This window comes from Mauremys mutica, chromosome 9 (assembly GCF_020497125.1).
Source record: "Mauremys mutica isolate MM-2020 ecotype Southern chromosome 9, ASM2049712v1, whole genome shotgun sequence".
Taxonomy (NCBI): Eukaryota; Metazoa; Chordata; order Testudines; family Geoemydidae; genus Mauremys; species Mauremys mutica.
In genome coordinates, this window is record NC_059080.1 from 61,093,216 (window position 1) to 61,119,462 (window position 26,247).

The 26,247-nt window shown below is 45.4% G+C and overlaps 1 protein-coding gene across 5 annotated transcripts in view; it reads right to left on the minus strand.

Annotated features, from left to right (window-relative positions):
* The window catches only part of LOC123376999 (glypican-5-like), a 654,555-nt gene that overhangs the window by 180,667 nt on the left and 447,641 nt on the right, over positions 1-26,247 (minus strand). Inside the window, exon 8 of one of the 5 annotated variants that reach the window (XM_045029336.1) lies at positions 23,356-23,447. The exons of the other annotated variants lie outside the window; for them this stretch is intronic. Within the exon in view, the coding sequence (XP_044885271.1) occupies positions 23,436-23,447 (12 nt within the window). The 3' untranslated portion in view covers positions 23,356-23,435. Of the gene's footprint in view, positions 1-23,355; positions 23,448-26,247 lie in introns of those variants that run through there. 5 annotated transcript variants of the gene reach the window in all.

Genomic DNA, 26,247 nt, shown 5'->3' on the forward strand with positions numbered 1-26,247 from the left:
ACAGGGTTCAAAAAAGAACTAGATAAATTAATGGAGGATAGGTCCATCAATGGCTATTAGCCAGGATGAGCAGGAATGGTGTCCTTAGCCTTGGTTTGCCAGAAGCTGGGAATAGGCAACAGGATGGATCACTGGATGATTACCTGTTCTGTTCATTCCCTCTGGTGCACCTGGCATTGGCCACTGTCAGAAGACAGGATACTGGGCTAGATGGACCTTTGGTCTGACACAATATGGCCATTCTTATATTCTTATCTTTCCTCCTACACCTATTTACTAACATTGCATGTGACCACATTTTACTAAGCTATAGATAACTCATAATTTTGTCTCCAACCAATTCATGTTTTTGTTATTGCTTTAAACAATTCTAAGAATTTTATGTCAATGGTTGTCCGTCTGTAAATCGATGGTAATGAATTTTAAGTAGGAATTAAGGATAAACTTTCAAAAGGGAATCCAACCTGTACCCTCAGTTGAATTACGGTGGCAATTCTGTATCTTTACCTAATTGTAGATACAATCTGCAAGTTAGTGACCAAATGACTCCTACCTTTACACCTACATTTGATATTGCTGGGACATAAATCCAAAAAAGGAAGGCTCGGTCTCAGCCCTTTTGTAAATACGTTCATTATTTTGCAGTAGATTGGCATTTTTGTCTTGATTTGTAAACCAATATTTTTCTCAGTGCTTAAGTGAAGGTTACAGGCCTGAAATTATTTCTCTCTTGCCTGTCCCTTATTTACCAATAAAACACCACAAGATGTGTTCCTAAAGTATATTGTGTGTTTCTTCTGCCCATCTTTTTGCTTACTCCCTTATAAGAATTCTAGAAAGGGCCCAATCTGAGCTCAGAATTTTTGTCAATTTTAAGTGTTTTTATTACTTGATCAACTCTTCTGCTGTGATTCTGAGTCCCTTCAACACTATTTATTTACCTCCTGGGAAATTTGTTATCTTTCTTGCATTTCTCTCCCCATTCTCAGGACAAATAATGGATTTAGTTAGTTGGTGGTGGTTTTTTGATGTTGTTCTTGTTTTTGTTTAACTGTGTCTATCATAAGTCATTAAATTACTCTTCTCATGTTTTAAAGGACATTCTGATTCCTTCAACTAATTTTAGCTTCTAATCATTTTTCAAATCTCTCTTGTAATCTCTCTTTCATTCTCCACATATAACTGCTTCCTTGCTGTTTTACAACTTTAACATCACTTGTAATCTATTCAGTCCTTTGTACTTGAGGTTTTGGACTTTCATGTCTTTCTTACCTGTGATTAGTTTTTTTCACTTCCTGGTGTATGCAAATGGACTTTCTGGTGTGTTGATTGCTAGAGAAAACACTTACCACTATGGCAACAATAATTTATCTTTGAATACTTTCCATTTACCCCGTGTCCTTCCTCTAATTTTGCTTTTTGCCTACTCATTCTACTTCACTTCCCAAAGTCTTCTAGAATGTGCATAGTCAATGGAGCCTGGTCTACACTGGGGGTTGGGGGAGGAATTGATCTAAGATACACAACTTCAGCTATGAGAATAGCGTAGCTGAAGTTGACGTATCTTAGATCGAGTTAAAATTACTTACTTTGCATCCTTGCAGCGCTGGATCAATGGCCGCGGCTCCCCCGTCGACTTTGCTTCCGCCTCTCGCACTGCTGGAGTTCAACAGTCGGCGGGAGAGCAATCGGGGATCGATTTATCGCATCTACACTACACGTGATAAATGGATCCCCGATAGATCGATCGCTACCTGCCGATCCGGCAGGTAGTGTAGATGTACCCTGGGAGATCTACATCCCAGAGTAAACAGGTTAAACAAAAATTACTTTTTCTATCAGATGTAATAGGCTTATTTAATCAGGAATCTAAACTGGCTTTAGAAGTTTTACCTGATTCTACAGTTCAGGATAGCTCTATTTTTGAGGTTAGCTTTATAATTTTTTCCTCTCAGATCATTATTAAAAGTGGCCATGTTTATGCTATGTTTTTGCGGAGTGTTTACAGTATGATTAGTTTAATGAGCTAAAAATCTTGGGATGCCCTTGAAATATATTTACTCAAATGTATAGATCATACTGTGGAAGACAAATAGGAATGTGAATTCTGTGAATCTTTTGAGTTATTAACAAAAGCTCTGTAACAGGTGTGCTCCCCATTACTACAAACTATCAGCTGTAATTCACTAATTCTGAATGATCTGAAGTGAACATTTTATCTCTTGTTACTTTACTATTCATGCTAAACAATCACTAGTTCTAGGTGAGCAGGAAAAATGAGAGTAGTGGGGTCAAAAGACATAGCTGGCTTCAAGACTAAGCTTGATAAGTTTATGGAGAGGATGGTATGATGGGACAGCCTAATTCTGGCAATTAATTGATCTTTGATTATTAGCGGTAAATATGTCCAATGGTCTGTGATGGGATGTTAGATGGGGTGGGATCTGAGTTACTACAGAGAATTCTTTCTTGGGAGCTGGCTGGTGACTCTTGCCCACATGCTCAGGGTTTAGCTGATCGCCATATTTGGGGTTGGGAAGGAATTTTCCTCCAGGGCAGATTGGCAGAGGCCCTGGAGGTTTTTCACGTTCCTCTGCAGTGTGGGACACTGGTCACTTGCTGGAGGATTCTCTGTACCTTGAGGTCTTTAAACCACAATTTAAGGACTTCAATAACTCAGACATAGGTTAGGGGTTTGTTACAGGAGTCGGGGGTGGGGGTGGGGGTGAGATTCTGTGGCCTGCATTGTGTAGGAGGTCAGACTAGATTATCATAATGGTCCCTTCTGACCTTAAAGTCTATGAGTTTGAAAAGACCTGGCATATTTTGGTTGATTTGGTTGGTAGTTTAATAAATAGTCATGTCTCAAAAGAAGAAATAAGCACCTGACATACTTTTTTACATCTTAGCTACTCATAGATTACACCTGTAGAGGGTGAAATTCACCCCATATTAAAAGACACAGAAAACTATGATCTTGTGATTCCACTTTTCTGTAAGTGTGACAGAACCAGAGTGTTGGTGAAATGAGAAGGGGGATTCTTAGAAAAGAAACAAGACATATCCTCTTCCTTCCAAGAGGAGATCATTCAGTATCTGCTTTTAGCTGTGGCTGTCCCACTCAGTGGCCTTGATTCATGTCACAGACACAACATTTTGATGACAGCTAGCCTGGTCCCCTGATCCTGGCAAGGGATGCTGGTGAGAAGATGCTAGTTGGGTGGGCTAAGAGCTCTACCCTGAGGGATAATCCAGCTAGGTTCCTTGATTACAGATGCTGACTATGTGTCGGATTCTGCATATGTACCCATTTGTGGGCCATATTCACAATACCATTTTTATTGGGAATTCTGGGTCATCAAGGTGCTTGAGTTATGTTGGCACAAGAGTGTGCTCTGTACCAAGGAGACCTCTGAAGGGAGCAAAGGGGGTGCATTGAGCATGTTCCTTTAGGATTGATGCTGCCACCTCAGTAGCGATGATAAGGGTGCATGTATGCAATGGGGTGTGTTCCCCAAACACACCCTGAAAGGGTTAACATAGGCCAGATGGGCCAAATAACCTATGAGGCTGCAAACCCGAGGACATTTAGGCTGAGAGAAAACCCTAATCAAGGGAAGCTCACCTGTGCAGGAACAACACTGGTAGCAGAAAGGAGGCTGCACAGAGGACAGCTGCAGTCACTCCCCCTGGGACAAGAGAGAGAAAGAGATTTGGACCCAAGAGAAAGGGTTTGTCTAGCACAGTGGTTCTCAAAGCCGGTCCGCTGCTTGTTCAGGGAAAGCCCTTGGCGGGCTGGGCTGGTTTGTTTACCTGTCATGTCCGCAGGTTCGTCCGATCGCAGCTCCCACTGGCCACTGTTTGCCGCTCCAGGCCAATGGGGGTGGCGGGAAGTGGTGGCCAGCACATCCCTTGGCCCGCGCCGCTTCCCGCAGCCCCCATTGGCCTGGAGCAGCGAACCGCGGCCAGTGGGAGCCACGATCGGCCGAATCTGCAGACATGGCAGGTAAACAAACCGGCCTGACCCGCCAGGGGCTTTCCCTGAACAAGCGGTGGACTGGCTTTGAGAACCACTGGTGTAGCAGACCCAGAGGAAAGGGGTTGGTTAGAAGGGTGGAGAATGGGAGCCTGGGATAGGCACGGTAGGAAGTAGTCCAGGGGAGTGGCAGGGAGGTTTGTGGTTGCCCAGACCTTTGCTGCTGGAGATAGGGCCCTGGACTGGAACCGAGAGTAGAGGGCAAGCCTGGGTTCCCTCCACCAGCCACTGGGTGAGTGGCACAATCTGGGCAGTGAACTTGGAGGCTGTCTGGGACAATGTGTTTTAGCCATTGAGGGCGTGAGCCAGCCAGGGTAGTGGACTTAAGGACTGCCTGGGACAGCGAGGAAGATGTTATTACCCTAGGAGGGGAGGACTCTTGTGACTTGGCCGGAGGGCTAAGCCATGAATATGAGGAGCTGCAGCTCCTGAGGAGCAAGAAAGGGGGCCACAGACCAGGAGAGTGAGATGACGGGACGAGGAACCACAAGAAGGGCATCAGACTAAAAGCGCCAATCCTTAGAGTGGCCAAGAGGAGGCACTGCAAAGTCGTGAGCAGAGGTCCCCATGACAGTGCACCAATATCCGGGCTACTGGTGGATGGTGCTCAGACTGCTATAGGTCATACATAAATGCATCACAGGATTAAAGACTTCAAAACTAGGGTGTTAGCATCTCCAATTTGTGAGTGTGCATGTGTAAGAGAGAGAGAGAGAAAATGCCTGTCTGTGCTAGACAGATGTTGTTGATATCACTGGCTGAGGTAGCTCTTATTCCTGGGTACAAGTGTGAGGCATAAGGTTGCCAACTTTCCAATTTCTTAAAACTAGACACTACAGCCCCCTGCTCCCCATGCCCCTGCCGGTCACCTGCTCTCCACTCCCTCAGAACTCACCTGCTGCCTTCAGAGACGAACTTGGAGTTGATGCAGAACCTGCCTGCCCATGAGATGCAGGTGGAAAGTAGCTTTGGCTGAGAAGGGACTGGCACAGGTTCCAGTGCTCCACCTCATGCTATTCTGCCTCCTGCACTGGCGCCTCCCAGTCCCCATGTCCCAGGCCAGACTGGCAAGAGATGGGGGACAGGCTGGTGGTGGCATTTGCAGGTAGCAACTCCCATTCTAGTACCCTCCAGGTGGCAACTGGACTTTTGATGTCCAGTCAGTACTTCTGACCAGACACCTTACAGGTCCCCTTTCAACTGGAAAGTCCAGTTGAAAACTGAACATCTGGCAACCCCAATCAGGCACCCCAGAGAATGCCTGATCAGCGTACCATGTTGGATGATTGGGACACAGAGACACTCTACCCTACACTGATTGAGAGAAAACTGGAGGAACTGCTGCAGCTGGGTATCAGCTGTTATGTTCAGATAACATTTGTGATAAAATTGTAAACTGACAACTTCAGTACAGGGATAGGTGTAGTGTATTTATTTCATGTCATCCTGGAAGGTGACACTTGCCAATTCCTTGTTCCTGACTGAACTGTTTTTTTATGTTTATTTTACAATTTTCATTTTCTTTAACACCTGTTCTATATTTTGCTAGATATTATTATTCTGCAACTGTTTTTAACCTCTAAAATCACAAACCAGAACCATTCAGATTAGCTTAATCTACTGGAACGATATTTTCAAGACTGCCTAATTTCTGTGTGGGCAGGACCAAATTATGTCCACAGTTACATCTGTGTAACCCTACTGCAATGAGTGGGGTTTCACAGGAGGGCAGAATTTGACTCAACATTTATTAATTATTGTTCACATTTAACCTGGGATATGGCTGCCCTGTTTAACTAAAAGCTCAGACTTGTTAGGTTTTAGAGTTCTAATAATAGGACAAGAACATTCTATTTGCTCAGACTTAGGAAGTGTGAACTAAGAAGTGCCTGCAATCAGCAGGCTGGTTGCACTCCATCAATCCTTGAATGGCACCCTTTTGATAAGATGCATGTTTTTATGGATTAAGTAAGTAAACATTGGCCTTTCTAAATTGGCTGAAGGAACCGAGCCAAACCTTTCTTGCTGCTTTGTACACAGACAGCAATTACCTTTTTTATTTGCTGAAGGAAATGTTCATGCCATGCTCCACTGCATGTTAATTCTGTTCCATGTTCTTGGATAATTATCTGGTTTCAAGCTCTCTGTTAGTGAAGATCATTTTCATCACAGTATGAAAAGTTGGATGTTTCATTGGGAAGACTAGAGAACAATCCAAACATCTCACTACAAGCTGCCATTCACTGTGCTCAGGTTTTGAATGTGATGTCTCAAATGTTAAAACATACATAGGGCTCTGTTTAGCTTCCTCGAAATAAATGCCATCAACTGAGTCCTTCAGTCGCAATATTCATCTCATTCTATGGATATGACTGTGGAAAAATAGCAGTAAGAAAGATGTGTTTGTGGATTTTTAACATAAACAACCTTATGTATTAATTACCCAAGCTAACTAGCTGTAATACAGCTAGCACTCAGTACAAGTGAAGTACAAAAAGTTAGCATTGTTTAACCCACACACCTTCTGGGTGTGGTGTGCTGTCCCATCTAGTGGCACCGAGACCACTTAAAGAGAGATATAAACTGAGTCTGTTCTACAGCCTTAGCTAAGAGTCAGATGGCTTTTAGCTCATGCTGTAGAGGCTCATGCACTAAGCTACAGAGATTCCTGGTTCGAGCCCACCCACCGACGAACAGCGTCTGTCACCGTTACAAATGGGGACTCATCCGGGATTTCAACTGGGAAGTTGCTGAAACTCGGGATATGCTTCCTCAGCTAGGGGAAGTATGTAACCCACACACCTTCTGGGTGTGGTGTTGTGTCCATCTAGTGGCACCGAGAAGACTTAAAAAGAGCAATTAATGAGTCTGCTCTACAGCCTTAGCTAAGAGTCAGATGGCTTTTAGCTCATGCAGTAGAGGCTCATGCACTAAATTCCAGAGGCCCCAGGATCGATCCCGCCCATCGACAACCAAAGTCTGTTGGCGTTACAATTGCACTTAAGGAAGAATCTAAAATCAATCATAACATCCCTGTGCCACTTGGCTGCTAGGACATCTAAAGAAACAGGTTTACAAATATGTTCTATGGTACATAAATCCACAAGGGGATTTCACACAGTCCCCCATGACATTCTTTTAAACAAACTAGGGAAATGTGGTCTACATGAAATTACTAGTGGTGGCACAACTAGTTGAAAATCTGTATTCAAAGAATAGTTATCAATGGCTCATTGTTAAATGGGAGGGCATATCTAGTGGGCCCTTTTGGGGGTCAATCCTGGGTCGAGTACAATTCAATATTTTCATTAATTATTTGGATAATGGAGTGGAGAGTATACTTATAAAATTAGCATACAACACCAAGCTGAGAGGGGCTGCAAGCACTTTGGGAGGATAGGGTTAGAATTCAAAATGACATTGACAAATTAGAGAATTGGTCTGAAATCAACATGATTAAATGCAATAAAGGCAAGTGCAAAGTACTACACAAAGGAAGGCAAAAACATCAATTGCACAACTACAAAATGGGGAATGACTGGCTAGGCAGTAGTACTGCTGAAAAGGATCGGGGGTGTGTATAGTGGATGAAAAATTGAATGAGTCAACAATGTGATACAGTTGTGAAAAAAATTTATCATTCTGGGGTGCAAAACCAGGAATGTTGTATGTAAGATGTGGAGAGGGGTGTAGATAATTGCTCTGCTCTTCTCAGAACTGGTCAGGCCTCAGCTGGAGTATCATGTCCAGTTCTGGGTACCACACTTTGGGAAAGATGTGGATAAATTGGAGAGAGTCCAGAGGAGAGCAACAAAAATGGCAAGTGTTAGGGTACGTCTACACTATGGGATTATACCGAATTTACATAAACCGGTTTAACAAAACAGATTGTATAAAATCGAGTGTGCGCGGCCACACTAAACACATTAAATCGGTGGTGTGCGTCCACGGTCCGAGGCTAGCGTCGATTTCTGGAGCATTGCACTGTGGGTAGCTATTCCGTAGCTATCCCATAGTTCCCGCAGCCCCTTTGAATTTCCGGGTTGAGATCCCAGTGCCTGATGCAGCAAAAATCCTTGTCGCGGGTGGTTCTGGGTAAATGTCGTCAGTCACTCCTTCCGCTGGGAAAGCAACGGCAGACAAGCATTTCATGCCTTTTTTCCCTGGATTGCCCTGGCAGATGCCATAGCATGGCAATCATGGAGCCTGTTTCGCCTTTTGTGACTGTCACCGTATGTGTACTAGATGCCGCTCACAGAGGCGATTCAGCAGCGCTACACAGCAGCATGCTTTTGCTTTTGCATGATAGCAGAGATGGTTATCAGCCATATTGTACCATCTACCATACCATAAATTGGTAATAAGATGATCGTGGCTACCAGTCCTTTTGCACTGTGCCATTTGCTGCTGTCATAAGTGCCCCTGGCTGCTCTTAGCCAGGGGCGCAAAAGCCAAAATTGGGAATGACTCCCTGAGTCAATCCCTCCTTTTTGGTATCTAAAAATAGAATCAGTCCTGCCTAGAATATGGGCAAGTGTACTAGAGAACCACTGTATCAGAGAACCAGAGAGCACAGCTGCTCTGTGTCAGATCCTGCAGAAATTATGAGCTGTATGCTATTCACAGGGGGTGCTCCTGCAACAACCCCACCTGTTGATTCCGTTCTTCCCTCAGCCTTCCTGGGCTACCATAGCATTGTCCCCCCACTTGTGTGATGAAGTAATAAAGAATGCAGGAATAAGACACAGTGACTTGTTAGTGAGATATGAGTGGAAGGCAGCCTCCAGCTGCTATGATAGTCCAGACAGGACAGTAAGGAGTGTGTAGGAGAGGAGCCCAGCTTCCCTCTGCTAGTTCAGGGGCAATTGAATCTTTTCTTTACACATGAAGGGTGGGGGCTGATGGAGCTCAGCCCCCTGTTGCTATGATGACGATGGTTATCAGCCATATTGTACCATCTACCAGGAAAAATTAGGGCCAGGCGCCCTTGATCGACCTAACAGATGCTAGTCAGCATGGTTACCAGTCCTTTTGCACTGCCCCATGTGCCAATAGGCTGATGATGAGGACGGATACCAGTTGTTTTGTACCATCAGCCATCCATAGCGTGGGGGGAGCAAGGATGTTGGTGTTGAGTGCTGCACCATCGCGTCTATCTGCAGCATTCAGTAAAGATAGGGTGACATGTAAAAGAGTCAAGAGAGGATTGTTTTCCCTTTCACTTCTGGGGGTGGGTGGGGGGTGTGCGTAAATTACCGAGCTATGCCCTGACCCACCGTGGACACTGTTTTTGACCCTAGAAGCATTTGGAGCTCAGCCAAGAATGCAAATGCTTTTCAGAGACTGCAGGAACTGTGGGATAGCTTGAGTCCTCCAGTCCATGAGCGTCCATTTGATTCTTTGGCTTTCCGTTACGCTTGTCACGCAGCAGTGCTCTGAGTCCCTGCTATGTCATCTGTCTGGAGATATTTAAAAAATGATTTTGAGCGCTGATAGAACAGATTTGCCTGCCCTTACAGCGATCACGTCCGCATCGTCCATGCGGGAGCTCTTTCTTTATTTTGATTTTTAACTGCATCACCACCCGTGCTGATCGGAGCTCCAGGCTGGGCAAACAGGAAATATTCAAAAGTTCGCGGGGCTTTTCCTGTCTACCTGGCCACTGCATCCGAGTTCAGATTGCTGTCCAGAGTGGTCAGTGGTGCACTGTGGGATACCGCCCGGAGGCCAATACCGTCGATCTGCGGCCACACTAACCCCAATCCGATATGGTAATACTGATATTAGCGCTACTCCTCTCGTTAGGGAGGAGTACAGAAACCGGTTTAAAGAGCCCTTTATACCGATATAAAGGGCCTCTTAGTGTGGACGGGTGTGGCGTTAAATCGGTTTTACGCTCCTAAAACCGGTTTAAACGCGTAGTGTAGACCAGGCTTTAGAAAACCCTGCCCTATGAGGAAAGGTTAACAAAGCTATTCATGTTTAGGCTTGAGAAAAGACTGAGAGTGGATCCAATACATCTTCAAATATGGTAAGTGCTGCTACAAAGAGAATGGTGATCTACTATTCCCCATGTCCACCAAAGGTAGGACAAAAAGTAATGGGCTTAATCTGCAGCAAGGGAGATTTAAGTTAGATATTAGGAAACACCATCTAACTATAAGGGTAGTTAAGTTTTGGAATATGCTTCTAATGGAGTCTGTGGAATCCCCGTCATCAGAAGTATTTAAGATTAGGTTGAATAAACACCTGTCAGGGATGATCTAGGTTTACTTGGTCCTGCCTCAGTGCAGGGGGCTGGACTTCATGAATTTCCTGAGGTCCCTTTCAACCCATCCTTCCATGATTCCATCACACTAATGTGTCAGATCAGAAGGCCCAATCCTCCACTGACGTAAATCAGCATATTGACTTCAATGGAGCTTATCCAATTGTCACCAGCTGAAGATTGTGGCCAGAATATTTAGTAGGCTAAACCACAGAGGATTTGGTACAACAGAGAAGTCTTTCTAATTTGCTATGGGTTTGATATATATATATATATATATATAAACCACACTTCCTCTGTGTTGTACCATCATGACTGCATTCTAACTTTCCAGGACACATGACGTAGAACTGCTTTGCCAAATCAGTTTCATTAAAATAATACACGTGTGTGGGGGTCTGGAGAGAGAACAGGCCGGTTGAGGGCTCAACCACACACTCCCATAATAGATGATTATAGAGAGCAAGAGTACGTGTTGAACTAGTTACCACCTTTGCCTTTCACATCAAATATTTGGGTTCTTTTCTTGCCTAAAACAAGCACGGTATGTGAAATGAGCTCTGATGCTTCAATCTTTCTTTTAGCACACAGTCTATCATCCTATCCTATTACCTTTTCAGAAAACCACTAACAAGATTATCTGGCCACAAAGATCGAAAGCTGTCAGATGATATACTCGAGAAAAATGACAGCCATATACTATACAAGGCAGAATGTGGCTATACAGCAGTAGATGGAAATTAGCCCAAATTGCAATATATATAAAATGTTTTGAAAGCCAACAATTACCATCTTTGTATCTCATTCAGGCTGCTTAATTGAGCTATTGTACTAAAGAAGAGGATTGAAACCTCCAGTATAGTGCACTGGCTGCACTACCAGCACTTAGCACAGGGAACTCATTCAAGCAGCCTTAGTGTATATATGCAACATTCATTTGTTCTGCTGTTTTGTCTACTGCTGTATATTTTATTTCAGATCATTTGCTCTACAGTTAAAATTCCCATTAAATAAATCAATACCTTCACTGAAACATGCTTATTGAGACTTCTGAAGTTTTCCATTTCTGTATTTTTATCTGTCATCACAACATTTAAAATAAATCCCCTCTCCTTTTTGATGATGGGTCTAAGTTAGATTCCACTCTTGAATAGTGTTCAGATTTTAACTAAGTTACAAGCAATGCTGGAGATGACCAAAAATTAATGGTCAACTCTACTAGTGACAGGAGAGAGAGTCCCATTTGAGACACCTTCTGTTAGGGTAATGAGATTTAGTTTGGAATGGGCGAATGACAACGATTCCAAGTGTTCCCAGCAAAAGACTCTACTACTAATACTGAGGGTATGTCTACCCCAGATCAGCAGGCAGCGATCGATCCAGCGGGGGTCGATTTATCGCGTCTAATATAGACACGGTAAATCAACCCCCAAGTGCTCTCCCGTTGACTCATATACTCCACCGCCATGAGAGGCACAGGCAGAGTCAATGGGGGAGTGGCAGCAGTTGACTCACCGCAGTGAAGACACCGCGGTGAGTAGATCTAAGTAAGTCGACTTCAACTATGTTATTCACGTAGCTGAAGCTGCATAACTTAGGCCTGGTCTACACTAGGACTTTAATTCGAATTTAGCAGCGTTAATTCGAACTAACCGCTCAACCGTCCACACCAGGAAGCCATTTAATTCGAACTAGAGGGCTCGTTAGTTCGAATTTGGTACTCCACCCCGACAGGTGGAGTAACGCTAAATTCGACATGGCTAGCTTGAATTAGGCTAGGTGTGGATGCAAATCGAACTTAGTAGCTCCAGGAGTGCACCACTCTGTTGACGCTCTGGACAGCAGTCGGAGCTTGGATTCTCTGACCAGCCACACAGGAAATGACCCGGGAAAATTTGAATTCATTTTCCTGTCTGGGCACTTTGAATCTGACGTCCTGGCTGGACATCGGGGCGAGCTCCGCAGCACCTGCAACGATGCAGAGCTCTCCAGCAGAGGAGTTCATGTTATCTGTGAATAGAAAGAGGGACCCAGCATAGACTGACTGGGAACTCTTCGACCTGATCGGTGTGTGGGGTGAGGAGTCTGTGCTTTCGGAGCTGCGCTCCAAAACAGGGAATGCGAAGACCTACGAGAAGGTCTCCAAAGGCGGGATGCAATGCAGCGCCGCGTGAAAATCAAGGACCCCAGACAAGGCTACCAAAAAATCAAAGCGGCAAACGGACGCTACGGAGCCTGCCACCACTGCCCCACCAGTGACCGTGGACTCTGACGATGGGACAGTGTCGACGGCCAGTTCCTCGGTGATGTTCGCGGACGGGGAAGATGAGGAAGGGTTTGTGGAGGACGAGGCAGGCGAGAGCGCTTACAACGATGGGTTCCCCGACAGCCAGGATCTATTCATCACCATCACGGAGATCCCCCAACAACCCTCCCCGGCCATTAACCCGGACCCTGAATCAGGGGAAGGAGCAGTCGGTAAGTGCTGTAACCATGTTAACTTTTATTCTTAATATAACAGGAATCTGAAGTGTGTGAGAAGGAGGTCTCTCTATATATGGTGATAGAACAGAAATCCTCCTGGGAGATCTCCACGAAGCTCTCCTTCCGTTAATCGATAAGCATCAGCAGGAGGTTCCTGAGGAGAGCTGCCTTATTGGGTGCTCCGTGATAGCACCGTTTTCCGCGCGAGGCTTTCATGCGGTATTCAGGGAGCATTGCCTCCCATTGCACGGCTGCATCGGGCCCTGGTTCGTGCTAGCTTTCACGCAGCATGCGCTCTCTATCTCCTTCAGTGACCCTCCTCAGGGTGATCTCGCTCGGAGACTCCTGCATCTAATTAGGTTAATTACTGTAATTTTACGCCTGGTCCAAAGTATTTTTAAAAAATCTAAGGACAGACGGCATAGCACAGACTCAGCACGCAGCTGCGTGACGAGCGTAACGGAAAGCCAAAGAATATAATGGACGCTCATGGAGGGAGGGGGGAATGAGGACGCAAGGTATCCCACAGTTCCTGCTGTCTCCGAAAAGTATTTGCATTCTTGGATGAGCTCCAAATGCTTCTAGGGTCAAACACAGTGTCTGCGGTGGGTCAGGGCATAGTTCGGCAATTTGTGCACACACCCCACCCACCACCAGAAGTGAAAACAATCCTCTGTTGACTCTTTTACATGTCACCCTATCTTTACTGAATGCTGCAGATAGACGCGATGGTGCAGCACTCAACACCAACATCCTTGCTCCCCCCACGCTATGGATGGCTGATGGTACAATAAGATGGAAATCCATCCTCATCATCAGCCTATTGGCACATGGGGCAGTGCAAAAGGGCTGGTAACCATGCCGACTAGTATCAGTAAGGTCGATCAAGGGCGCCTGTCCCTAATTTTTGATGGCTGATGGTACAATATGGCTGGTAACCGTCCTCATCATTGCAACAGGGGGCTGAGCTCCATCAGCCCCCACCCTTCATTGTAAATAAAAGATTCAATTGCCCCTGGACTAGCAGAGGGATGATGGGCTCCTTCATCCACACTCCTTAATGTCCTGCCTGGACTATCATTGCAGCTGGAGGCTTCCTTCCACTCATTTCTCACAAACAAGTCACTGTGTCTTATTCCTGCATTCTTTATTACTTCATCACACAAGTGGGGGGACAATGGTATGGTAGCCCAAGAAGGCTGGGGTAAGAACGGAATGAACAGGTGGTGGTGTTGCAGGAGCACCCCCTGTGAATAGCATACAGCTCATAATTTATGCAGGATCGGACACAGAGCAGCTGTGCTCTCTGGTTCTATGATACAGTGGTTCTCTAGTACACTTGCCCATAATCTAGGCAGGACTGATTCTATTTTTAGGTACCAAAAAGGAGGGATTGACTCAGGGAGTCATTCCCAATTTTTGCTTTTGCGCCCCTGGCTGCTCGGCCAGGGGCACTTATGACAGCCCCAAATGGGGCAGTGCAAAAGGACAGGTAACCATGCCCATCTTATTACCATCTTATTACCAATTTATGGTATGGTTGATGGTACAATATGGCTGGTAACCATCTCTGCTGTCATGCAAAAGCAAAAGCATGCTGCTGTGTAGCGCTGCTGGCCCGCCTCTGTCAGCGGCATCTAGTACACATACGGTGACATACACAAAAGGCAAAACAGTGTCCATGGTTGCCACGCTATGGCATATGCCAGGGCAATTCTGGGGAAACGGGCTTGAAATGATTGTCTGCCGTTGCTTTCCCGGAGGAAGGAATGACTGGCGACATTTACCCAGAATCCACCGCGAAAATGATTTGTGCCCCAGCAGGCACAGGGGTCTCAACCCAGAATTCCCAGAGACAGCCTAGACTCAGTTAATTGTTCGCAAAAATGTATCTTTGCAAGGAATTCACTCCCTGTTTCCCATCTCACAGCTTCCACTGTCTCCAGACCTGCCACAGCATCCCCCTCGCAGAGGCTGGCGAAGATTAGGCAGCGAAAGAAAAAGACAAGGGACAAGATGTTCGAGGAACGTATGGGCTGCTACTTAGCAGAGGCGGACCAGCAGAGCCAGTGGAGGGAGACCGTCTCTCTGTGCCAGCGCTCACACAGCGAACGGGAGGAGAGGTGGCGTGAGGAAGACAAGCAGGCGACTGAAACAATGCTTGGACTAGTGAGGGAGCACACGGACACGCTCAGGCGCCTTGTGGATGTTCTGCAGGACCGCAGGAGGACAGAGACACCCTGCAGGGCATCTGCAACCGCCCTCCACCGCCACAAAGTCCCATACCCCCCTCACCGAAAATAATCAGGAGGAGGGGCGGCCGGGGACGTGAATACTGTCACTGCACCACAGCACAGTGCTCAAGTACCCAAAAGCTCTCATACCCTATATTTGCCGAAGTCCTTCACTTCCAGACTCACAGTAGTCCCAATCCCAGTCCCATCCCCTAACTGTCTACTTAATTAATAAAAATGCTTTGCTGTTAATTACTGTTTCCGTTATGTTTTTTCAAAGAAGACTGTGTTCGAATGGGGGGCGTGGGGAAGGGGGTGGTTAATTGCATAGGACAGTCACCTTTCCCAGGGTACAGACACGGGGGCAGGATCAGCAGCGGGTCACACACACGGTGCAGTCAGTAGGCAACCTGGTCGGTTTTTGGAGGTGGTTTCCAGGATCTGTGTGGGCGGGGGAGATGTGACTTTGCAGCGGGGGAGGGCGGTTACAGATCTTATACAGCGGTCCTTGTCCTGGACCGCTGAGTCACGCAGCTGAGGAATCTGTATCCGTCCTCCTCCACCACAAGGTCACATATCCGCCTGCACACAGAATTCCATAAAGAGGGATGGCAGGCTCCGTTGAAAGAAGCATTCCGGCACTGCGGACCGCTCTAGGAGCAGGAGCCTGTCATTCCTTGAGTTTAGAGGCGGTCTTTACATCACCGCACACCCTACCCAGCACAGCCTGCGTCCCAGTTTCAACCCTTTCACGAACAGTCATGAATAAAGAAACCTTTGTTAAGTAACAATGGGACATATATTTTATTTTTACACGTGTGCTGGAAGTGGGGGTAACGGGGTGAACGGGGTATGTAACCGAAGAGGAGAGTCAACAGTAACTGGGTAAAGAAACAGGGGCAGGTTCAGCTTCTCTGTAAAGAAACTGAACAGTCACAGGTCACGCTGCTCGCTGGTATTTGAAGAGTTCCTTGTCGCTGTCCCAGGCGCCTGTATAGGGCTTCATGAGCAAGTGCATTAGCGGGCAGGCTGGGTCCCCGAGGATGACTATAGGCATCTGCACATCCACAACAGTTATTTCGTGGTCCGGGAAGAAACTACCTTCCTGCAGGCGTCTGAGCAGCCCCCAGTTCCTGAAAACACACGCATCATGAACCTTGCCCGGCCACCCGACGTTGATGTTTGTAAAACGTCCCCTATGGTCCCCCAGTGCTTGCAGCACCATTGAAAAGTAGCCCAATTTCTCAGCAGCTGACTGTGGAAGACGTGGACGATAAAGTGCGAGGAGGAGAAAACGGCGATGATCGCAGCGGGCTCCGTGCTTGCAGTGCTGTGGCGTCCGCGCTGTCACTGACCAGAAAAGTGCACGAACAGATTGCCCGCAGGCGCTTTCCCGGAGGGAGGGAGGGAGGTTGTGATTGACGGTTCAATGACGACACTTACCCAAAACCACCCTCGACACATTTTTTCCCCCAGCAGGCATTGGGGGCTCTACCCAGCATTCCAATGGGCAGCGGGGAGTGCGGGAACTGTGGGATAGCTTCCCACAGTGCACCGCTTCCAAAGTCGATGCTGGCCCCGTGAATGTGGACTCAGAAATTCGAATTAGTGTATTTAGTATGGATACACAAATTCGACTTCATAAGGTCGAATCCACAAATTCGAACTAAGTTGATTCGAAATAGTCTTGTAGTGTAGACAAGGCCATAGATTAGTTCCCTCCCTCCTCCCGCTCCCATGTAGACCAGGCCTGAGAAATACTCAATTTAGATATAAAATGTTAGATTGATATTCAATCTTTTCCTCTTTTCAGCAAGATACTTTTGCTCTTCATTTCATCTCCCCTCTGTCTGTTTCTCCCATCCTGCTCCTCTGTCACCTGTCTCATGCTTCTGTTGGTCCACCCCGTTCCCCTCCTGAACATAGTTCCCTGGTCCTCTATGCCCCTGGACATGTTGCACAGCCATCTGATCTTCTCCTTCCCCTGCTCCCCTGGACAGCTAGCTATTACTTGTGAATGTTCCTCTTCTGTTGGTGGCTGGCAGTGCCAGTACCACTCATAGGCCAGGCCTTAGGTGACTCCACTCATTCTTTCATAGATTAATAGTTTTTAAAGTGAGAAGACATGATTATGATCATCTAATCTGACCTGCACAATACAGGTCATGGAATTTCACTCAGTTCTCTTATACAGGTGAGACCTCTAACGAAGGAAGCTCAGCTGTTTCCCACTCCTTGTTTGTAGCTGCTTTCACATGCCTCTAGCCTCTCCTTTACACTGAGTAGCTTGAGCAGGCACCTGGAAGCAAGGAGGAGCAGCAAGCACCATGAGTCCAGCCAGCTCTCCCTGGTCCATTAGTAAGTGCTTCATGGATCACAGTTTGTAAATTCCTGGGCTACTCAATATCATGCTGTTATTGCAGGGGCAGGATAGTGCCGGGTTGCTCGCTGCTGCTAGTGCCAGGCCCCCCACTAACACCCCAGGTTGCCCTGGACCCCACGTTCCCCTGAAGCATGGGGCACCCCAAAGCATGGGGCCTAGGGCAGTTGCCCTGGTCCATCCTATGGCCAGGTGTGACATTCTATACCTTGGGGGAGCATGCTGTAACCCCCATATTCCTCATTTTCATATAATTGTGATCTTACGTACAAGGCTGGCTCCAGGCACGAGCCGAGCAAGCTCGTGCTTGGGGCAGCAGATTCTACGGAGCGGCATTCCATCCAATCCTAGGGTGGCACGGCCGTGTTTGTTTGTTTTTTTTTTTGGTTCGCCGATCCGGCCGCCCTGTAGTGGGCGGTGGCGCGGAGGAGGGGAGCGCCCTGAAGCAAACTCGGCAGGGCAGCCCATGTCCTTCCCTCTCCGCTGACTGGAGTGGCGCAGAGCCCTTCTGGCAGTTGGCACGGTGGTTGGGGCCGCATGGTGAGTGCCCCGCTGAAGCCCTGGCCGCCCCCTTCTCTCTGTCCCCCTCCCCTCCGCTAGCCAGGGCACGTCTGCAGTGCAGGGAATCCCCCTGCACCCTGGCTCCGGCCACGCCGCAGGTTTAGGTTTTTGTTTTTTTTCCCTGCTTTGCTGCTCTGGCCGCACCGTTTTTTTCCCCCCTGCTTTGCCGCTCTGGCCGCGCTGCAGGTTTTTGTTTTTTTTTTCCCCTGTTTTGCCGCTCTAGCTGCGCTGCAGGTTTTTTGTTGTTGGTTTTTTCCCTGCTTTGCCGCTCCGGCCATGCCGCAGGTTTTTTTTTTCTTTTTTCCCCCTGCTTTGCCACTCTGGCAAAAAAATGCCAGAACCGACCCTGCTTACGTATAAAGCATGCCTTGTAAGATATCAGGGGAAAGATTATGATCTGCTGAAATTCATTTCTCGATCCATTAACTCTATCCATATGTATTCTCTATCTATTAATGCATATGAAGTTATGAGAATTGTGTTGTATGGTTGTCACTAAAACATTCTGTAAGTTGGAGAATCAGCCAGATATCAGCTCCCCAGAGGCAACAGCGAGGAAAGTAACCAACGCCCGGGCAGGGTGTCAATCAACCCATCAACAATCATAGTCCAGCAAGGGAGCCACAATGCAGTGACTCACCTGCATGAGGTCACACCAGGGGAATTGCTCAACCTTGCTTGGAGAGACTCAAGGTTTGGCTACGCTGGCAATTAACAGCGCTGCAACTTTCTGGGTCAAAGGTGTGAAAAAACACCGCCCTGAGCGCAGCAAGTGGAGGTGGCTCTCCCCTAGCGCTGCGCTGCATCCACACACGGTATGTTAAAGAGCAGCTGTGGCAGCGCTTTAGCATTGCTAGTGTAGACTAGCTCTCAGCAATGCTCATCTCTCTCTGAAGGGGGGGTGACAAAGCCAAGAGGGAAGAGAGGACACGATAAAAGGGAGAGATTTGCCATGCTCTCTCTCTCTCTCTTCCACCTACTTCTACAGACACCACCACCACCAAGCGACTGAAGCACTGATCAAAGGGGAGAGCCTAACTGAAGAGCAACCAGTCAGCCAGTGATGAGAAGCATCTAAGTTTGTAAGGACACTGAAAGTGTTAAGATCAGCTTAGAATGCATTTTGCTTTTATTTCATTTGACCAAATCTGACTTGTTATGCTTTGATTTATAATCACTTAAAATCTACCTTTATAGTTAATGAATTTGTTTGTTTATTCTACCTGTAGCAGTGCGTTTGGTTTGAAGTGTGTCAGAGGCTCCCCTTGGGATAACAAGCCTGGTACATATCAATTTATTTGTTTAATTGACGAACTGAAAGCTGGCATAACTGGACACTGCAAGACGGAGGTTCCTAGGTTGTATCTGGGACCGGAGATATTGGCTAGTGGGGGTTCTCACAGCAAAGCAGGATAAGGCTGGCTCCCAGAGTGAAGGATTGGAGAGGCCTAGCAGATCACTGGTCCAGATAACCCCAGAGGGGACCGTCACACCGGGACAGCTCTGCCTGGACCCCCGCATCCTCCTGAAGTGTGGGGCCCGGGATGCAGGGGCGGCTCCAGGCAGCAGCACACCAAGTGCGTGCTTGGGGCGGCAAGCCACTGGGGGTGCTCTGCCGGTTGCCGCGAGGGGAGCAGGCAGGCTGCCTTTGGCGGCATGCCTGTGGAGGGTCTGCTGGTCCCGCGGCTTCGGCGTGCCTGTGGGAGGTCCGCCGAAGCCACGGGACCAGCAGACCCTCCGCAGGCAAGCCGCCGAAGGCAGCCTGCCTGCCGTGCTTGGGGTGGCAAAATGCCTAGAGCCGCCTCTGCCGGGGTGGTTGCCCCGGTGCATCCTATGGATGGGACAGCTCTGCTTGGACCCATTCTGAACACCACCAAAAGTTATACAAACCTGGCGCTCATGAATGAGACTCCATTCTCACTGTAGCCAAACATAGAAGCTCTGACTATCCTAGAAATCGAAGGTGCCAAGATCACTCAAAGAACCATTATCATGACAGCTACATTTGTTTTTTAGGAATTCTTGAGGTACTACAGCTGTAGCATAACATGATCAACAGCAATAACACTGCCCTCAGATACTGTCATCTGACATTAATTGTACATTAACCTATGGAAAGAAACAATCAGTCTTCAGGATAACAACCAGGGTAGCATAGCTTCTCTCTTGCGATCAAGATTTCAGCACATTTTTGGTAATGGAAGAGACATTTCTGTGATTACAGCTACAAGAGAAGTAGCTACAGCAGCATCACGTTCACCATGGGAAATCTAAGAGATCAGCAAGGATCAAGAATGCTAATGTTTAGCTACCTTATTGCTCCTCTAATGGCCTCTAGGTGACAGGCTGTTGCTAACTTGTTCAGATTATTCTGCTGTTGTGGTCAATGGCTTCCATGTTATACATCTGGGATGAAATTCTGACACTACCACAGTTAATGGGAGTTTTGCCATTCACTTCAGTATGATCAGGACTTCAGCACTAGGTCTGCTGCCTGGGACTACCAATCCGTTCAACCCATGGACTACTGTGGGATTTCCTTATGAAGCCCCCACAAAATGAATTATGTATCTCACTGGGAAGTTTCAGAAATGTGTTATTGGAATAGATTAGCCCTGCCCCAGGTAAAACACATGCTAAAGTCTTCTTAATGACAGAGAAGTCTGGATTTCATGGGAAGGAGGGTACTGATGCTCATTGAAGTCATAGGAATGGAGTAAATTATATCTTAACCTCTTCACTCCCATCCAAATCTGAAACATGGAATGTCCATCCAATGCACACTCCAGAGTACCCTTTAAAAAAATTGTGGCACTAACATGAGTTTTACCACCATTACATTGACCTCACTGCTTGTGTGTCATATCCCTTTCCCCTACCCTTTGTATGGCTATGTCTATTTAGATTGTAAACTTTCCAAGGAAGGGACTATCTAGTACTCTGTGGGGATGTCTGCACTGCAATTGGAGGTGTGATTTGCACTCGGCTAGGCACACGCACACTAGCTTTAATCTAGCTGGTGCACCTAAAAATAGCAGTGAAGACAAGGCTGCACAGACCCCAGCATGGGCTAGGAACGAGACTACCTACCAAAGGTTCAGTTGCACTTGTACGGCCCACACTGCCACATTTGATTGTAGTGTAGACATAACCTGTGTTTGTGCAATGCCTAGTACAATGGGGCTCTGTTCTGGGTCAGTCCCTAGGCCCTACTGTAATAAACATGATTGTTTTTATTATTATGAATCTTCTTTCCTTTTTGTTCTTTCCATAAAGTACAGATGGTAGAGTTTTATTTTAAAAGTCTGATCTAACCACTTCTACATTACAGTGTATATACAGCAGTTAACGAATCACTCTATTTTCACAAGGGAACAATGCTTAAAATTCTACCCATTTTTACAGTCAAGTCCTTCTAATTTGACAGGTTTTACAACTCCAGAAGAGTTATATCATAACTATACACTCTGAGAATCTTATCATGAATATTTAAATATAGCTACCCACTAATTCTCATTTGCTTCAGGTGTTTTTTGCTAGGAGATGGTAATATGGAACCATAATAAAGGATCTCCTTGTCAAATTTATCTTCTAGGAGGCTTGAATTAACATGAAACACAGCTGAGGTATCTGTGTTTTGAAGTGCTTGAGAGACTCTTTTAATTGCCACAATCTGTTGTGCCTCTTGGATCTATTTGTGAAGGTGTTCGGCATGGTAGGCGTTTTCCTGATGAGCTTTTCTATGTCTTCTAATGCAGAAATGTTTTGTCTTGTGTCAGATGGTAGAGTTGCTGATATTTAAATGTTTAAGAATGGGACATGAAAGGAAGAAGTCTGAATACTAACAAAAGAAGAAAAGCGGATGAGACAATGGCCATTAGATGTGATAATATGTGACGTTACATTATTTTATTTAACTCTTTTCCTTACAATAACTGGGATTTAGGAATTTGTCTTTTAGGAATTACCCATATAACAGTTTTCAAGGATAAAGTCAGTTTATGACAGCAGCCAAGTAAACTGTGCTGTGTGTATGGGTGTGCACACATGCATGTGTGTGTTATTTTTAACTCACTCTAGAAATAGATAAGTATATTCTTTAGTTCTGCAATAAATGATTTATATTAGTGGCCTTTTTCTAACATTTCTCTAAATGTTGTAAATACAGTAGGATGTTCAGTAATAATGGTCTACTCTCTTTGATTTTCTTTCCAAATGTAGCTATTCTATTCTTTTAAAATCCACTACCGAAAATTACCAATCATTTCTCCATATGGATGTGAATATCTTTGGAGCACAGAACTCCACTGTGAAAACTATACTTTGATATTAATGACATTATCTATTATTTTCATAGCAGTAGCAATAATCACATAAAGTGGCAAGTCCAGATCAGCAAGTAGTTATTATTTTATACTCCTCATTGTTTGTAAGTAGTGGTGGGTGAAATTCAGCAGCTTCATAATTAGAACGCTTATGTAACGCTTATGCAATCTCCCTTCTCCTCCTTCTCCCTACCGCTTCCTAATCAGATTGTTCTTCATTCTGCTGACCACTGACTCCTATATCCCAGTAAGGTCCAAAGACTCCTCCCCTAGATCTCTTCCCCTAACAGCTCTGCCTGCCCCTGTATCTCCTGGGGCTGATGTTCGTATCCTTACTCGGACCGATCTCATACAAATCTCTTAGCCTGCCCAAACTCAATCATGGGTGGTTGCTTAGGTCAGGCACTCTGAAAACCCACCACTACTGCAGTTTAATTGCTGTATTAACTGGAAGTCCCCCATCCTTTTATTCTGCCATATCAACAATAAAAAAGAAAGCATGTGTGCCCCTTCTAATCTCCTCAAAATGGAGGTATGCCTGGTATTTGCACAGGTATTTATTGATATTTGGAGCATGATTCTGATCTCACACAATGGCATTAACCACTGTTTGCAAGATGAGAATTGAGTGCTCCGAAGATAAATTGTATACCACTCCCATGTATGACCATATGCAATTATTTTAGCCAAGAATTCCTCATCTTTATGTTTCTGATTGAATTGCCAGGATGCCCAATACAGGATGAGGGATAATGGTCTCCCTCCAGATCTGTGTTTAATATTTAAAAACCTCTGATCAGTATTTAATTTGGAGCAATCCCATATTGCATGCAATAGAGGTCTCTCTACTGTTCCACATCTGTTAAATATTTTAAATATTTTAGCTTTATATTTACAGAGCTGGGATGGAGTATAAAGTCTGTTAATATGAAAAGTGCATGAGGTTATGTTGGGTATTCTGAGAGAGACAGATTTAGCAAGCTTAATAGGAACCATTCAATCCTCTATTGAGATGTCAGATTTGTTTCTCACAGTTTTGCACATTATATTTAACTCTGTTCTTCCCATCAAAAGCAATTCATATATTCCAGCAACACACTCAGGCATGGCTTCCTTCTGATGTCCAGCTGCAGTTCTTCAGAATAAATTATACCATGGACTGTAACAAACATATGCAAAATGACGTATCTGTAAAAATGTCATGGAGCCCAACTTGCTGTCTACAAAGAGATGGGCCCTCTTGATTTGATTATGGGGATCTTGTTAACACCTGACATTTGGATAACACATTTCCAATGCAAACAAAAACTCTTTATATGAAATTTCTAAACCTTTGATCAGCCAAGAAACCACATACAATATGTCATTTAAATGTCAGATAATTTTCAGCTAGTAGATATACAAGGCTTGAACATCATTAGGTGGATGGTATGTTGCCAGCATGTCATTTTCAATCACTCCATTTGGGGCTCAATCCTGCATTTACTGAAATCAATAGACCATTGACTCTAATGAGTCCAGGCCTTTGTCTTCAAACATATCAAACTTGCCCTCAATGAGTTATATGAATATTAAGTCTTTGTTATAGATACTACTGTGGCTGGTGCTGCAAGAGCCCAGCCAGACTTTATCTTCTGCAACTCTCCTGCCAGGATTCCATAAAGCAGGATTGGGGTAAATAGGATGCCAGTTACATATAAGGATCAGAGATGATGCATGGGTGGGGGGAGGGGGGAAGGGAAGGGATGCTGGATGCGCCCCAGATTTGCTGCTTGGCTTGTACAGAGCATGCTCGCATGGACTGAGCATGCTCAGTAACACTGCTGAAGCCAACTTCCCTCACTCTGCCCCTCCACTATAGGCAGGCATGGGTGTCTCTGATAAGGATATCATGGTCACAGGAAGCAACCTAGAAGCCAGTGGGACTCTTAAGTATGGCAGACAATCAATAACACTCCCACAGTAGTAATGCATCCTACTATCAAGTCTCAATGCCCTAATTTAAAGAGATCTTAGTAACCAGTGATACTCTTGCAAGTCTTAGTGAATAAACTGGGTCATACCAACCCAGAAGTTCTACAATGTCCCATTGAATGAAGAATTTTGTGTAGCATGTCACAATTAGAGAGTGGGTTAGTAGGATCTCTATTAAAAAGAAACAAAGAAAGACTCCTTTACTCTACTCTATAATTTACAGCCATAATCTTCCAATGAAACATATATGTAACAGTATTTATTTTTATTTGTGATATCAGAGCATTGGTATTTTGCTGACAATATACACTTATGCAAGATGTTAGTCAAGCTTATGAGACAATTCTGAAAAACTCAACATTTCATTTTAAAATATATTCTATATTTATAGGTTGTAAATTGGTAAGAAAGATTTAATAAGGCAACCAAGGAGGACTATTAGGAAAGAACCACTCTTAGGGGACTCTACTACAATACAAAAGATGCATTGCTGTTCAGTGAATTACCTTTACAAGCACTTGGTCCCTCATTACAGCATTAATCTTTGCACTTTTGATACAAGACTTAATAAGATTAATATTTCATATTGCTCTGAGAGGAACTAATGTACTGCAGAACACCATTGGCCTCTACTCCTGTCATCAGCGTCTGACAGTTTCAAAGTCTAAACATGCCAAACCATTTACTTATGTTACATTTTGCACTTCCACACAGAATGGCTCTGGCAGGGCCAAGAGGTTTAGTTGTTCTCTCTCAGACAATCTGATAAACCACCCAAATGAATTTACCACACCTCTCCTCTGTGTCCTCTTCTCCCTTCTCCTTCCCCATAGCCAGGGTGCTGCTCTAGCTTACTCTGTTCTAGACCAGCTCCCTATAGACTGGTCTACCAGTCGGGCTTCAGCATATAACATTTTGCTCCACTACCACCCTCTCCAGTTCGTGTAACGTACCCTCCCTGCCCCAGAATGTCCCTTCCCTGGCCCCAGCAGCCTGGACAAGCTCCTGTGTTGCAGGGAGGCAGAACATAAGAATATAAGAACGGCCGTACTGGGTCAGACCAAAGGTCCATCTAGCCCAGTATCTGTCTACTGACAGTGGCCAATGCCAGGTGCCCCAGAGGGAGTGAACCTAACAGGCAATGATCAAGTGATCTTTCTCTGCCATCCATCTCCATCCTCTGACGAACAGAGGCTAGGGACACCATTCTTTACCCATCCTGGCTAATAGCCATTTATGGACTTAGCCACCATGAATTTATCCAGTTCCCTTTTAAACATTGTTATAGTCCTAGCCTTCACAACCTCCTCAGGTAAGGAGTTCCACAAGTTGACTGTGCACTGCGTGAAGAAGAACTTCCTTTTATTTGTTTTAAACCTGCTGCCTATTAATTTCATTTGGTGACCCCTAGTTCTTGTATTATGGGAATAAGTAAATAACTTTTCCTTATCCACTTTCTCAACATCACTCATGATTTTATATACCTCTATCATATCCCCCCTTAGTCTCCTCTTTTCCAAGCTGAAAAGTCCTAGCTTCTTTAATCTTTCCTCGTATGGGACCCTCTCTAAACCCCTAATAATTTTAATTGCCCTTTTCTGAACCTTTTCTAGTGCTAGAATATCTTTTTTGAGGTGAGGAGACCACATCTGTACACAGTATTCGAGATGTGGGCGACCATGGATTTATATAAGGGCAATAATATATTCTCAGTCTTATTCTCTATCCCCTTTTTAATGATTTCTAACATCCTGTTTGCTTTTTTGACTGCCTCTGCACACTGCATGGACATCTTCAGAGAACTATCCACGATGACTCCAAGATCTTTTTCCTGACTCGTTGTAGCTAAATTAGCCCCCATCATATTGTATGTATAGTTGGGGTTATTTTTTCCAATGTGTATTACTTTTCATTTATCCACATTACATTTCATTTGCCATTTTGTTGCCCAATCACTTAGTTTTGTGAGATCTTTTTGAAGTTCT